The sequence below is a fragment of the Apodemus sylvaticus genome, chromosome 10, assembly GCF_947179515.1.
Source record: "Apodemus sylvaticus chromosome 10, mApoSyl1.1, whole genome shotgun sequence".
NCBI lineage: Eukaryota > Metazoa > Chordata > Mammalia > Rodentia > Muridae > Apodemus > Apodemus sylvaticus.
In genome coordinates this window covers 73,001,626-73,017,531 of record NC_067481.1, presented here as the reverse complement: position 1 = coordinate 73,017,531, position 15,906 = coordinate 73,001,626, and the positions used below count along the sequence as shown (strand labels likewise).

Genomic DNA, 15,906 nt, shown 5'->3' with positions numbered 1-15,906 from the left:
ACCACTCACACACATGTGTGTGCATAAAGATCGTAGGGTGTCTTTGGGATGCAACTGGTTCCATGAGGAATCGACTGCTTGCACTGTGTGGGTATCATCTGTGTGCACACTCAGGAAGCTGGTGTTTCCTGGGATATGTCAACAGGCTTCATCTAGGAGATCCATGCCTATTAAGTCGATGCTTAAAGCCCTGTGAATTACATGCTAATTTTGACCTCCACCTGACAGCTGTAGATACTTAGGAGGCAGAGGCGAGGAATCCCACACCTGCTGGTGAAGCTGTCGGGATGTGCCCCAGTCACAGCCACTGGAGGTGTAGATAGGAGAGGGGCCAAGAAGAAGATCCTCCCTGACAGCCGCAATCATGTGCCCAACACAGAGCATCACCTACCCATCTCCTTGAGCTCCAAGTTGAGAAGTTCCAACCAGTACGCATCAATCTCGTCCAGGTCATAGCGGCTGCCTCCTGGCCAGTCAGGATGGGCACCCTCACCAAGTGTGGGGCTATCCGGGGACATCTGCGTGTGGGGGCCTTTCAGTGGTGGGAGGATCCTGAGAGAACAAAGAATGGTCGTGGTAAAGAGAGAGGCCTTAGTTTGTCCTCCTCAGTCTGCCTGGCTGAGGAACTGGTGGCCCAGGGTAAGGAGGATGCGAGATGCTGACGTCCCAGTGCCCATCCCCTCATATCCACCTCCATTCACATTTCTTTGTTACCAGTCTGCCTTATAGAGTCCATTAACTGTGAATCTGCAGGAACAGTAGGCCCTAAGGGCTATAAGACAGAGTGAGGACCATGTGGGAACGACGTGGAGCCCTGGTCCACCACAGTAGCATCTGCCTTGCCCAGCCGGGGTTATTCCCAACCCGGATCAGCCCTGCCTGGTCTGCAGGAGGCGTCTCAAGTGCCATCCTGAGCTATGCCCTGTGCCAGCTACTCGGGAAAAGTGAGATAGAGCCAGCTGGATTCTAGACCCTTTGGCATTCCCCTCCAGGCTAGGACCAAAGGCTGATTGCACGCCTTCATAATCCCTGGCCCCTCCACACCCACAGCATCATGGTCTTGAGTTGAAGTCTGGCTGCTTTTCCCAGGAGTTTCAGCTCCACGGGGTTCTACTACAGAACCAGGAGAGGGCTTTCTGGATTAAAGGTCTATGGTCCCTGGGACATGCTGGCCACACACCTTGACCCTCCCCATGGACCACACAGGCATCGTGTTTCATATGGCTTCGGCTGGCCTCTCCAATCTTCTAAGCTCCAACACTGTCTCAGATCCCATGCCAGATCCGCCTTCCCTTGGGGCCAGGGACCTACTGCAGGCACCAAAGCTCCACCCTTGAATGTCTGTCCCTTCCGGTTCCCACTCCTCAAACAGGATACTACTAACACAATCTACCATAGGTATTTGGTGGGAGGATGGCAAAGATTAACAAAGAAAGCTCTTAGCAAAGTGCTAGGTAGGCAGCAGGGGTAGGCTCTGTGGGGTGTGTGTGTGTGTGTGTGTGAAGATTGCTAGATGTCAATCACCTTTCTCCTCTTGAAATGGAAAATAAGGGGCATTTTGCCTCAGGTGGGTGGGCTCCTCTACACATCTGTGCGCTACCCGTCTGCTTCTGAAGCCAGTTCAAAATGCCAGGCCTTCCCATACCCACTGGTTGCCATGGTTATTGTCTGGAGCCTGGCCTCCATCTGGCCAGCCCTGCCAGGCCTGAGAGGCCCCACACTTGCCCGGGAGGCCTCCTGGGGTCAGAGCCAGGGTTTGCCAAGGGCTGTGACTCAGCTCAGGCTGGGCAGGGGAGGGAGGGTTCAAGATGGTACAGGACAGGGCTGAGCTGCAGGGAGGGCCCCTGGCTTCAGGAAATGCCCTGGTGTTAGAAAGGGGACAGGAAGGATGCTGGGTACAGGGAGCCAGGGGTGTAAGCAGGGAGAAAAAGACTGTAGGCTTGGAAGTCATGAGGACAACGAGAAGGGGTCAAAGGTTAAAGGTTAGCACCACCATCCCACATGAGAAGAGTCTTAGGTGACAATGATGACAGAACCCTCCTCCCACACCAAGTAAATTATCTCAAACAGAAACCAACACCAATGCCCTCAGTCCAACCAAACGCTGCCTTGCTGCCTTTCCCAGGAAACTGTCACTTCAAATGAGCGTCTCTTAAAAGCTCAGCCTATAATTTTGTCACAATCCAGCTTTGTGCGTCCTAAACATACATTTAATCAAGCGTTTGAGCATCCCTGTCTGAACAGCCACCTATTGCCAAACACCAGAAACACCTGCCTGCTTCACCATTGCAGCCTGGGTGCACTTTGGGGAGCCAGGCTGGAGGGACACACAACAGAAAGAGCACTTCCTACCAGGTGTGAGCTGCCCTGACCCTACGCCAATGCTTCTTCCTCAGACACAGCAGTGGGAATGAGCCAGATGGTGTGGGAGGCAAGCTTCTTCAAGACCTACAGGGGAGAGCAGAGGCTATCCCAGAGATGTAGCCAGATGCCAGAGGTTTCTTTTGCCATGGAACAAGTCTAAAGGGACAGTGCAGTAAAGAGATGGAATTTAGACCATGAGGTGAGCACAGTTGCCCAAAGGCCATGGAGGGGCAGAGGAGTCAGGGTGGAAGAGGAGTCTGGGGGGAAAGAGCAGTCGGGGTGTGCCTAATACTCTTGCCCTAGGCCTCATAGGGACAGCCCAGGGTTTGTTCCTGTGGTTTATCATTTCCTGGCCCAGCGGCCAACTAGGCCCCATAGGAAACTCCCCTGAATTTCCTGACTTCCTCATCTATAAAGTGGGGACAAGTATTATTATGTACCCAACAAGTATGGTCCCTGAATGATGGTGAGAGGCTTGACTTGGGAGGCGCTTGGTATCCCCACGGTAGCTACCACAAAGGCTTCCAGGAGGCTGGGCAGTGGGGAGCCACCAGGATCAGTGGAAAGCTTGCAGGCAGGGTCTGACGACCTCTGAGTTTAGAGTCTGAAAGGACACATTCGCCGGCCTCAGCACATCTGTTCTCAGTACAGGGAGGCTCTGCATATCTGCCTCACATCAGTCACGCCCAGCCATGAGGACCCTGTGGATGTACTCAGTCAGTCGAGGACTTCCCAGCATGGCAAAAAGTTCTGGGGTCCATCCAGCACCACAAAACTGGATGTGACGGTCATCCTTGGATACATACCAAGTTCAAAACCAGCCTGGGACACATTATAAAAAAAAAAAAAGATAGCTATGACAAAACAATTGAACTGGATGAAGGATGCTGGAACCTCAGGAGGCCAGGACAGCACAGTTCCTCTCCATGTCATTGGATAAAGAGCCCTATACACAGACTTAATGAAGTCAAGCCACCAGGTTAGAGGCAACTGAAACAAATCGTTGTGCCACACATAGTGACAACGTGGCCTGAGAAGTCTCACTTAACCCCGACTCCTATACCATCAGGTGGCCACTGGTGTGAATATCATCCCGTTTCACGGAGGAGCAGACCACCTCAGGGAGGTCAGGTCATGGTTCTCCTGACAAGGTCAGGGCACAAAACCCACTAGGATCTTGACCCATGTTACAGGCCCCAGAAGGGATCCTTCCATCCATCTGTCCATCTGTCCATCCGTCCATCCATCCATCCATCCATCCATCCATCCATCCATCCATCCATCCTGATTGTCAGAGGGCCTCAGACACGAAAAGGCCACCCCTCTCTCATGTGTCCTAGAGTACCTGGGTTGGGCTGAGCCTCCCTAATCCGTAGTCCTAGCACAGGGCTGGCACGAAGCAGGCTCTTTACATATGTAGCTGTTAGCAAGCAATGGTGCCAATGTCAAAGAAGGGGCTATCAGTGACCTTTGCCCCAAGTGTCATCTACTTGGTCTCAAGCCAAAGTCATGAGGCTGCCAACACCAGAAATGGGGCATCAACACTAGCTGATCAACTCAGGTGAGCCGGTGGGACAGCGCCGCCAGTCCCTTCAGGTTGCAGAATCAAACCCTTGACTATATTCTGTAGTTTGAGGCAAGACCGTCTGTGGTTACATTCTGACAAGAGTCCCTGCCCACAAAACCAGCAGGCTATGAAGCCCTTGGGGATTCTATTCTTTTTTTTTTTTTTTAAAGATTTATTTATTATATGTGAGTAGACCGTAGCTGTCTTCAGACACCCTAGAAGAGGGAGTCAGATCTTGTTACAGATGGCCGTGAGCCACCATGTGGTTGCTGAGATTTGAACTCAGGACCTTCAGAAGAGTAGCCAGTGCTCTTTAACTGCTGAGTCATCTCTCCAGCCCTGGGGATTCTATTCTGACCTGGCCCTAGCAGGACAGACACCTCAGAGGCTGACTGGTGAGTGCTTCTTAAGTTTCTATTGGGTAATGGGCACCAGATTCTGCCCTCCAGAAATATCTTTCAAGTACAACATGACTTATTTTCGTGGTAATTGATGGTAAAAAGCCTGAAGATTTCCCTCATCCACTCTGCCGATGAGTGCAAGGGTGACATTCTAACCATAGCCATTTCTGTCACATGTGAGACATGCAGGTCCCATCCTGAATCTTCTAGGAATCATTTTCTAGACCTTCTCCAACTATGAAGAATACAGTTGTCACCCTTAGTTCAGAAACAAGAAAGATTGTACTTCTGGTTCAAGATCCTACTGAAGGTAAGAGGCAATGTGGATCCCCGTTATCTGGCTTCAGAGCAGAGTGCAAGCCCAAAGCCTCAAAGGTAACCCTTGCAGTGTTTCTGGACTAGTGTTTATTGTTGTTGCTTGGCATGAGAATTCACCACAGAATAGAGACAGGCTAGGAAGGAATCTCAGGACTGGTAGGTCCCTCACCAAAAAGCTACCTCAGACTCAGCCCCTACCCCGTGGTCCTAGCCTGGCCACCTGGCTCACCTCACCACGGGCTCTGGAATGGCCTCCGCTCCAGCAGGTACCTGCACGCCTTTCTCCCATTCCTGCCTCCATGGGTCCGCCAGGATATAGTAGTCATCCGGGCTGAGCTGGTATGAATCTGGGATCTTCATGGCTGTGATCAAGTCTGTCCGGAAAACCTGGCAGACATGAGGGGGAAAAGAGGCATCAGGATGCCTCAGAGAGGCTGACTTCATAGGCTAGGGGAGCAGTCGAATAAGGCTGCACACAGTAGGGCCAGTGAGAGGCGGGTAATGCCTCCTGCTGCCAAGTACGATGACCTGAGTTCAGTATCCAGGACCCACAAGGGAAAAGGAAAGATTCCGGCAAGTTGTCTGTATCACAGAATAGAGACAGGTTAAGACAGAAAGCCAGGACTGGTAGGTCCCTCACCAAAAACAAAACAAAACAAAAAACAAAACAAAAAAAACCAGCCTCCTTATCTTTCCCAGTCCCATGGTCCCAGTCTGGCCTCTTGGCTCCCATAACCATACAGACACACACACAAACAGAACCTCTAAGAGTAGAAAGGTCCCCCTCGAACACAGCACTACCACTTTCTGAGTGTTCCGGGACTCTCCCCAGGTGCTACAGATCTGCACCCAGAAGTCCAACCCTATGCATAAAATACAAGGTGCTCTAGTTCCAAGAAGAAGACCTGGATCTTATACAAAGAGTAGAGCAAGAGGCAGGGGCGGGGGCAGCCCAGTGAGAAGTTCCCATGAACTGGATTTCCAAGACACTACGCATCCCATCTTGGTATGTGATGGGAGAGGAAGACCTCTATCTTCCTTTGTCCCTACATCTGTCCCAAATTCCCACAAGGTCATGTTTTAGGTTTCTTCTGCCACCAACCTGTCCCCTTGATAGAAAAACCATTCTTCCCATTGCTCCTCCCAATTTCTACCTGAGAATAACCTCTGAACCCCTTTCCAGCGGGTAATGGCAAAGCTTCCTGCCTCTGTCCCCCACAGCCAAAGTGTTGCTGCAGCACGCAGTGGAACCACGAGACACCATGAGATTTATTCTAGTCCTGACTTTCCCAGTGGTCATCATTCGAAAATCACAAGTTAAGGGTGTACACACATCACTGAGAAGGGAGAAACCACTTCAAGCAAGCACCCTCCCCTCCAGACCAAAGCCCCACCTCCCACAATAGACCATTTGCAAAGTCAACAGTACCCATAACTGAAGTGTAAGTCAGGGGCTTGGTCGGGTCACTCCATCGTCTGGACACTCTTGACAAACCCGTTCAACTCTAACCCAACTGCCTACTGGGACCAGCTCCCTGGCTGCGGGTGCATTGGAGGGCTATAACCATAGGAAAACAGCAGAATGGGTTCATCGATGGACCCAGAAGCAGTATCTCACAGAATCTAATTAATATCTGCATCTAGCTGCAGAGGGCTCTGACTTGAAAAAAAAGGTCAAGTTTCTTGAAGACTCTATTTGCCAATATAATTTAATTGTTAAGACTAACACCCTAACATTTAATTAGGGTGCCAGTGTGAAAAAAAAATTAAAACCAGATTAGATTAAATGCTAATTAAACAGAAGATGGAATGGGCTAGGATTTCACAGCCTTGATAATTTGCATATCTTATTAGCAAGCAGCAAGACAGCTAAAGACAAGAGTGCAAACTCAGGCACCCTGCACTTCCGAGAGGCCTCTGGTGGCTTGGTCGGTGAGAGGCTTTCCCCACTGGGACTTCTGGAGAGGGCGTGGCTCGGCACTGCAGAGACTGGGGTATTTCTCTCCAGTCTGAGCTGATGTAGAACCCCCTCTAACTTCTCGGTGGGACATCCCAGACCCTGTGGCTCCAATGCCACAGAAACCCACCGAACTGGGACACCCCATCTAGAAATCAACTTCTGAGGAGGGAATGGGGTTAAAAATAAATACCCTGATGGGACCTGGCCAAGGTTCCAGTAAGTTTTCTGGAGGCAGAGGCAGGAAGATTGCCTCAAGACTGCCTGGTCTACAGAGTGAGTTCCAGGCCTGCCAGAACTATGCAGGAAGACCATTTCAAGAGCAACCAAAGTGCCAGAGATGTGGCTACGTTGCTTGCCTGGCCTGAACAAAGCTCTGGGCTTTGTCTATAGACACATAAAACAGGATGTGGTGGGACATGCTTGTAATCTCAGCATTCAGGGATGGAGGCAGGAGAAATCGGTTCCAGCCCATACTCCTCAAGATTCAAGGTCAGCATGAGTAGCAGGAGACCTTGTCTCAAAAACTAAAACCACCCTGTGGTTTCCTCACCCTAGAATGTACCTTAACTGTTACCTCCTCAGTGACCTCAACCACCAGCTCTGGGACTGCAGGGTACCTGACTGGGCCAGTCTCCTCCTGACCCCAAGTCACTCTCTTCTAATCACTCACTCATACACAGACGTCCTCTGCCTTTACTGTGTAATGTTTCTGGCCCTCTCTCCTGTCATACATTGCTTTGCTGTTGTTAGGTGTGTTCTCAGCACCTGGCACTGAAGACACTGGACCTTGCATGTGCTGTGAACACTTACAAACAGAGTGAGATGCAAACTAGAGGGACCCCAGAGCTGGAGACCCTCAACCACATGGACCTGCATGAGGCTTCTGAGCGCGAAGCAGCCTCCCCCTGGCCCCCCTCCATTCCTCAGGGCCCGATGTCTCCTGACCAGTGAAAAGCATGTGTTGCAGTTGGGGTGACCAGGTCTCACTGGCAGAGGGGCATTCCTGCCCTAAACTCCTGAGTCCTCAGAACAGGAAAGGACCTGGGGCTCAACTCGGGGTCATTTAGCTGTGTCAGCCAGGTTATGAGACAATTCTAAGTATTGTCCCCATTGCTAGGGAACAGGTGGTGGGACACTAGTGCCTCTTTTAGGCAGGACTCAGGAAAACACAGAGAGTAGCACTTGACTGTATCAGCCACTTATCAGTAGGCAGAGACAGTCTAAGAGTTGTGCTTAAGTATTTTTCATCTGCGGATATAGCTCAGTAGGCATTGTGTGCACCTAGTATGCCCGCAAGCTTGGGTTCAATTCCCGGTACCACAGAAACCAAGCATGGTGAGGAGGCACACCTACAATCCCGGCATTCAAGAGGTGGCAGGAGGGAGATTAGAAGTTCAAGGTCAGGCAAAAGTGACAGCTCATAAGGTAAAACACTTTCCACACAGGCCTGGTGATCCGCCTTCAACCCCTAGAACCAGAGTTGAAAGATAGAAGTAATTCACAGAAGTTATCCTCTGAGCCGGGCGGTGGTGGCGCATGCCTGTGATCCTAGCACTCTGGGAGGCAGAGGCAGGCGGATTTCTGAGTTCGAGGCCAGCCTGGTCTACAGAGTGAGTTCCAGGACAGCCAGGGCTACACAGAGAAACCCTGTCTCGAAAAAACCAAATGCAACCCCCCGCCCCAAAAAGAGAAGTTATCCTCTGACCGCCACCTGCATTTGGTGACTTGCCTGGGCCTGGTATATACAGACGCAAAGACAGACAGACACACACACACACTCCAGTTCAAGGACATCCTAAGTTACATACTAAGGGGCTGTGTGAGCCCCCCCCCCCCAAGACTCTTATGGCCATGGCTTCCCCATAACTAAATTCTTTCTTCTTTAAGCTGCTTTTGTCGGTTTTTTTTTTTTTAAATGATTTATTTATATATGTAAGTACACTGTAGCTGTCTTCAGACACACCAGAAGAGGCCATTGGATCTCATTACAGATGGCTGTGAGCCACCATGTGGTTGCTGGGATTTGAACTCAGGACCTCTGGAAGAGCAGTCAGTGCTCTTAACCGCTGAGCCATCTCTCCAGTCCCTTTTGTCGGGTTTTTTAACTGCAACAAGTGGGGATGAAATGGAACTTCCCAGGCCCCATGGCTGCAACTGTCGCTGCAGTCACCCAAACACTTTTAACCCTTTGCATATCTCTATCATCACACACATCGTCCTCCCCTGCTCAACCTGGCCCTCAGTGGTTCTCAGAAGCTTTGCTTGGGTCATAAGCTTTGTCTGTTCTGCCAGAGCCCCTGTTGTTGGAGTCTCCTGTTTTTCTCGTACATCTTCCCGGCCAGAGGAGTTCAGGGAGGTCTGGCTGGGCCAAAGGTGCTGGTCAACATCTGGGGTGCACGTGCTAGGTGCTGACTCCAGATGTTGCCACAGATTAACACCTCAGTTTCAGTTGCAGGCTACAGCTGGATACTCCGCCTTCGTAAGTAGGGTGACACCTGACCACCAACATGGTCATATCTACATATTTTCTCTTTGAACTGTCAGAAGCTAGGCTTGGAGAAAGCCTAGTGATTTTCCTAAAACTCCTTTGAACAATTTACGAAAACTAAATATAGAATAAAATGGATACTAACGAACAGAATTCTTGCCATGGCAAGAAAGTCAAGGGGCTGGAAAACAAGCAGTCTTCTCAGGATGTGAATGTTTACTACTTTTCTTTCTTTTGGTTGTCTTCAAACGCCCGCTGCCTAGCAACTGAGTTCTGCTGAGCTGCTGGGTGATATTACCTGTGGCTTTCTCTAACTGTATAAAGGATGTTGAAAGGCTACATCCTTTCAAAGGCTAGGGGTGCAAAGAACACCCAAGAGAAGACCAAAAACCCTGCTCTTCCCACACATTAGGATGCTACCCGGGAGCTCGGGCCATGGTCCTGACTCGCAGGTCCTCTTCCGAAGACCACAGACCGCCTCTTGCTTTCTGTACCTGCTGCCCAGAAAAAGCTGAAAACAGGCTCTGAGCAAGTGTCTATGGAGTTGGAAAGCGACTTCCCTAAAACTAATAATGGCACTGGGCAACTTTCAAAGTATACTGACTGACTCTAGGTCAGGGGCACAGAGAATTCTAGACTGCAATGTGCGGGCCTACAGCATGAAACTCTACCCTGGACACCCAGGTCTCTGCTTCCCTTCCTCGGAGGCTAGGCGACTGAGGAAATCTAATCGCCTATGAAAGACTCAACACACACACAGGTACACAGGAGCTAGGAGTGAGGCTAAGTTAATAGCGTGTTTGCTTAGTGTGCGGGAAACCCTGGGGGAGACCCCAGCACTGCGTAAACGGGATGTAGCAGTGTCTGCCTGTATCCATAGCGTGAGAGGTAGAGGTACAAGCACCTTAAGTTCAAGACTATCCTTGGCTATACAGTGAGTTTGAGGCCATCCTGGACTACATGAGACCCTGTCTCAATAAACTAAAGGAAACCATGCACATGCACACATTGATATCAATCTCCTCACATAAGGATCCTGCATGTCTCCTGTATGTCCCATCTTTCCCATATCTATAATCTAATATCATCCTCAATGTATAGTAACATGAAGAAAAGCTTGTGGAATGAGTGGGTAAATAAATACAAAACAAAGCAAACCACCCTGAGATTTCCCTGAAGAATAGCTTAGCTGTTGATACCAGGCAGAGAGTGTGTGTATATATACAGAAGAACTCGGATGTGGCTCTTGACCACTGTCCCAAAGCCAATGTAGATGGCTTAGGCCAGGACCTGAATCTCCTTATTTTTATCTTTCCTGCCCAAGAAAGCTTTGGGGCTCTGTCCTGAACATGATGTTCTTTTTCTGAGATAAGGTCTTATATAGCCCAGGCTGGCTTCACACTTACTGTAAAGCTGAGGACGATCATGAACTGTCTCTATCCTCTTACCTCTACCCCTTGGGGGGCAGGGAGTACAGGCTGCACCACATTTTTACAGGGTGTTAGGAATCAAACCCAGGGTTCCAGGCCTTCTACCAACTGGGTTATTTTGAAAGTCGTTTTGTTGTTGTTGTTGTTGTTATTGTTGTTGTTTTAAGATTCAATTGGTGTGTGTGTGTGCGTGTGTGCGTGTACATGTGCATGTGCGTGTGCTCTTTGTGAAGATGCACCCATGGAAGCTAGAAAAATGTTCAATGCCTTGGAACTGGAGGTTACAGTTGCCTATGAACAACCCAACTTCAGTGCTGGAAACCAAACTCTGGTTCTCAGCAAGAACAGCCAGTGCTGGGCCATCTCTCCAGCCCTGGAAACCTTCCAGTGGTTTCCTGACTGCCCTGTCTTGTCAGAAATAACATTCTGTAATGCTAAGGTGCAGCTCTTGTGCCAACCGTTTGCCCTACGCCGCTCCCCCTCACACAGATTCCCTCCTCTCACAGCTGTGAAGAAGACTCAGGAGTTGATAAACCCCTCGCTTCAGGTCTTCAGCCTCGCCAGGACTCACCATCCCCGAGACGGCCAGACATTCACTTCAACTTCCAAGTCATCTTTTCTGGGCTGAACCTGACACAGTTTTTCAGCCAAGATAGAATTTACATCACATATTAGATATGCAATCCCAGACAGGGGTTCAGGGAATAGTCACCGTCCATTCAGCTCAACAGAGCCAACTGGTCAGGTGCTCCAAAAAAAAAAAAAAAAAGAAAGAAAAACTACTCAACATCTCCTTCTCTTATTTTCCTGAGGATAACAGCACTTCCTGCTCTTAAAGAGAATTTATGACATACATTTCCTTTGCAAGACAAGTCCCAGAGGCCAGGAGGCTTTTCCAGCTGGCGGGAAGAGCTACATCTCTACTAGAAGTGGATCTGGCCCTCGCTCAGCCCAGCCCTCCACCCGCCCAAGTGAAATCTCAGAGAGCAAGTGCCTGGCCCTGGAGGAAGAGCATGGACCCCACCCCACCCAACTGGCTGGAAATCTGGATCTAACAGGAACAAGCAGGGAATTTCTTTGGGGGGGGGTCCTCCTGTTTAGGTGTGTGAGAACTCCCCATGGGATGACACACAACACCATATTGACTGTTTGGAGTCAGGGTCTCTAGCCCAGACTCGCCTCTAACTTGCTTCATAGTGGAAGATGGTCTTGAATAGCTGATTCTCCAGCCTCTGCCTCCTGAATTCGGGAATTACAGGCAAGCACCACCATGCCCGGTATATTCAGTGCTGGGGTTAATTGAACGTAGGGTTTAAGGCATACTCTGGAATCATTCCCCTAACTGTACTCCTGGCATATTTTAGGGTCTCATGTAGCCTAGCCTATCTTGGAACTTGTGTCTGGTCAAGGAGGACTTTGACTTTCTCATATATTCCCGTGTGTGCTGTGTGTGTGGGATGGGTGTGTGCCGCAGTACTTGTGTGGAAACCAGAGGACAACGTTTTGGGCTTGATTCTCTCTTTCCCTTGTGAGTTGCAGGGACTCAGCTCAGGTAGCCAGGGTTTCTTGGCAGCTACTTTTTCCTAAGCCATTCTAATGGCCCCACAAGTTTGAATTTCTAACCTTCTGGCCATGACATTTAAGTAGGGCTGGGACCCCACGCTGGAACCCATGCACGCGAGGCCGGCATCTACCAACTGAGCTGCATCCCTAGTCCTCACTGATGCTTTCATAGAGACTATCTAATCCCAAACATCTAGGTGTCATCTCTGTGCCTCCAGGACCATCTTCTGGTTTTGACCTGACAAACTGGCCATACCACTGTTCTCTCAGGAGAGAGCTGATCATTTTCTAGGTTGTTATTGTTTTAAGAAGCAACGCTGTGCTGCTGGGACAGGGGAATCCTTACCAGATTTTTAGGACACAGCTGGGAGCATCCTATTGCTAACTGCAAAGGGCATTTTCACTTTCTTGGCCAACCAGGGACCTGGGCTTCAGGAAAGGGCCTCTGTAGAATGTACAACGGTTGATCCTCTTCTCCACTCTAGAGACTCATTCCCCAGAACCTACAGAAGATAGGAGCATAGGATCCCAACTCCCAACTTCCTTGTTCTGAGACCACTGGGAGTGGTCAACTTATCCTGACATCCACCCATCCCACTCTTTCCGGAACTTTTCTCACTGAGATGGTTTGAATGAAAATGGTCCCCGTAGGCTCATATATTCGAATGTTTGACCCCTAATTGGTGGAACTGTTTAGAAAGGATTAGGAGGTGTGGCCTTGTTGGAGGAGGAGTGCCCCTGGGGGTAGGCATGGAGGTTTCAAAAGCCCACACCAGGCCCAGGCGCTCTGCCACACGCTTGCACATCAGATGTAAGCTCTCAGCTTCTGCTCCAACTCTGCCTGCCTGCCCGCCTGCCACCAGGCTTCCTGCCATGATGATCACAGATTATCCCTCTGAGTCTTTCAGCAAGCCCCCAATTAAATGCTTCCTTTTATAAGTTGCCTTGGTCACAGTGTCTCTTTATAGCAATAGAATAACTAAGACACCCTCCCACAGGTTCCACAGGTATCAGGAAAAACCAGCTATCTCCCCATAGCAGGCTCTAGGTATAGGAGGTCTCTAGACATTGATCTTGAGGCTCAGAGAGAGAGAGAGAGAGAGACAGAGACAGAGACAGAGACAGAGACAGAGACAGAGAGACAGACAGATAGACAGAAGTCACTGGCCAAGTGTCCCAAAGCTCTTCTGAGGCGAAACAGGCTGGGCCTCCCCGGTAGACACGTTTCCTAAAGTACCCACAACTGGCCACACCTCCCAGGCACCCTCAGTGCTGGCTGACCTTACTCAGCAGCAGAAGCTCACTGACTGACTTCCTGATGCACAGTGTCTCACCTTCAGACAAGTGGCCTAGGGGAAATCCCTACCGCTTAGCCGCCCCACAGTCTCAAGGCATGAGGAGGATATATATAACCTGTGGCACCAACCACAGGGCAGGCCTCCAGGTCTCTCCCAGAACCATCCTTAGCACCCCAAGGTGCACTCTGGCTTAGAAGAAAACCCGTCCATGGCAAGGGTGTGTGTCATGGGGATAACCTGTCACTAGCCAGGGGGAAGGGGTAGATAGGCCCTTTACTGGCCCTCAATTAGATACCGTCCCACTTAAGAAGCTTTCTGGCAACAAGAAGTCTGGAGTCCTACTTGGAGAAACTAAGGCTGAACTCCGGCTTGTTCCCCAGGAGGAAGGTCCTCACCCACCTAAGTATTGCCCCGAGGCAGAGGGCTGGTGCTGGGCTATCAAAGGTGGTCTCAGGCTGCAACTTACCTCAGAGTCTATGAAGCCCTGACCCATGAAGGATGAAGTGCTAAGATGCCAACGTTATTGGGCAAGACAACACAAGACAACTTCAAGGCTGTAGCAGAATTTACACAGTACCAATTTCTCAGACTGCCCCCCCCCCTTTCTGAATTTAAGGAACAAGGGATCCCACAAATGCCTAAGAAAAGAAGGCTGAAACTTTGGTTCTTGGTTCCCAGCTTCCCCTCCACTTCTTTTGTTTTCTTGGGGGGGGAGGGGGTACGGATTTTGAGACAGGGTTTTTCTGTATAGCCCTGGCTGTCCTAGAACTCACTCTGTAGACCAGGCTGGCCTCAAACTCAGAAATCCGCCTGCATCTGCCTCCCAAGTGCTGGGATTAAAGGCGTGTGCCACCACTGCCAGCCTCCCCTTCACTTCTTAAAGGCAGACTCTTAACCCAGACTAGAACTCCCCTTTCCCATTGGTTCAGGGAGGAGCCTGGGTAAAAAGCCATATGGGAAAGCTCACTTCAGCCCTGTCCAGGGTCCTGACTCTTGGTCAGTGTTCTTTGGACCTGGTCCATGTTAGGGTGAAGAGCAGCACACCCTAGATAGACAAGGAAGGGTAAGTCTTCCCTAATCCTACCCCTCAGCTATTTTATAGTTTACAATATGCCCACTACTAGTGCGATGCTAAGCACTTTGGGGCCTCAAGTTCCCTACTCCAGAGTGACCCATGCAGAGCCACCCGAGGAGAGAGAGTGACCCAGGGCCACCAGAGAAGGGGGTTTCTGAACCACTCTGCCTCAGTCGAGATCACATAGTGTAACCAACCTAGCAGTTATATCCCATAGGGCCCTGGGCAGACAGAGCTCCCAAAAATCCCCTTTGTCAGGGTGCCTGGAGCCTCTGCCTCCTAGAGGCAGGCTCACTAGCAAGGCCTCTGCCTCCAGTTCATTCATCAGAGCACACACACACTCTTGCAGCCAAGTGCTAGCTTTTCCCTCCGCCCTCCCAGGAGCCAAATCATTTGGAAGCTTTCATTGACGCTTTCTTCTCTGCCCCACCATAACTCAAGAATTTATACCAGCTACGGCTCAACCCTCTCACTCAGGGGATGAGGAAAGCCTCTCAGGCGGCTCTCCAGCCTGCTGTGGGAGGAGAGGCTTGGCTACCATTCAAGGCAGGGAAGACTCTTCAGTCCTCCTGGGTGGACATCACAGCCACACCTGCAGGGCTCCTGCTCTGGGCATGGGCTATACACAGCTAGTCCCCACAAGGTGCCTTACAGAGAGGTTCGAGTCTATTTTTAGGTACAAAGCCTCTGGGCTGGAAAACCCAAGAGGCAGGGGAATTTTCTGCCCCATGCAAATTCTTCTTTCTTCTCAGCCTTGCTGACACCTGTTTCCACCCAGGGTTGGTCCCAGCCAGTGGAGAGGGAGCCCCATCCCCCACTCGCGCTGGGAGGCGGGGCAGGGGAAGAGATAGCTCCCTCTGGAGTTTCCCATCTCATGCCAATCTGCAGAACTGTATGGAAGTTAGAGAGAGGCTGGATTCTCAGAGGCAACCGCCTCAGGTCTTAAATGGGCATGGCAATTCCTACCCCCAAGGACAAGGAGGGCCAACTAAGGTGAATGAAATGTTGTTCATTCACGAAGAGGCAGGGCCGTCCAAGATCCTATCTGTATTTTGTTTCTCATGCTGTATTTGGCACACTCTCCCCCCAAGTAGCCAGCTAAGGAAGAGGTAAAGAGTCACAACGTGCTCTCACCCTTCACAACACTCCCAGAGAGATCTTCATCCACAACCACACGAACCAGGTTTGGAAGATATCAGGGCTGGCACTGAAATGGCCCAGCAGGCAAAGGTGCCTGTTGCCAAGCCTAAGGACCTGAATTTGACCTTGGAATTTGACCTCGGAAACCCGAATGGCAGAAAGCTCCAACTCCTCCTAGTTGCTCTGTCTTCCACATGCATGCCATGGCACACACATGCGTTCGAGTGTCCCTATGTGTACACACACAAACTAAACAAGTTATTTTAACTTGGGAGAAAAATGGAGACCACTCTCGTAGGGTC

At 50.3% G+C, this 15,906-nt stretch overlaps 1 protein-coding gene across 24 annotated transcripts in view; it reads right to left on the bottom strand.

Annotated features, from left to right (window-relative positions):
- The window catches only part of Jade2 (jade family PHD finger 2), a 45,890-nt gene that overhangs the window by 17,449 nt on the left and 12,535 nt on the right, over window positions 1-15,906 (bottom strand). For all 24 annotated transcript variants that reach the window (XR_007979942.1, XR_007979941.1, XR_007979946.1 and 21 more), the window contains exons 4-5: window positions 4,880-5,037; window positions 392-552 (exon numbers count right to left, since the gene is read on the bottom strand). Coding sequence is in view for 6 of the 24 variants with exons in the window: in XM_052197344.1 (XP_052053304.1) it covers window positions 392-552; window positions 4,880-5,037 (319 nt within the window). In the remaining 18 variants the exon portion in view is untranslated. The remainder of the gene's footprint in view (window positions 1-391; window positions 553-4,879; window positions 5,038-15,906) is intronic.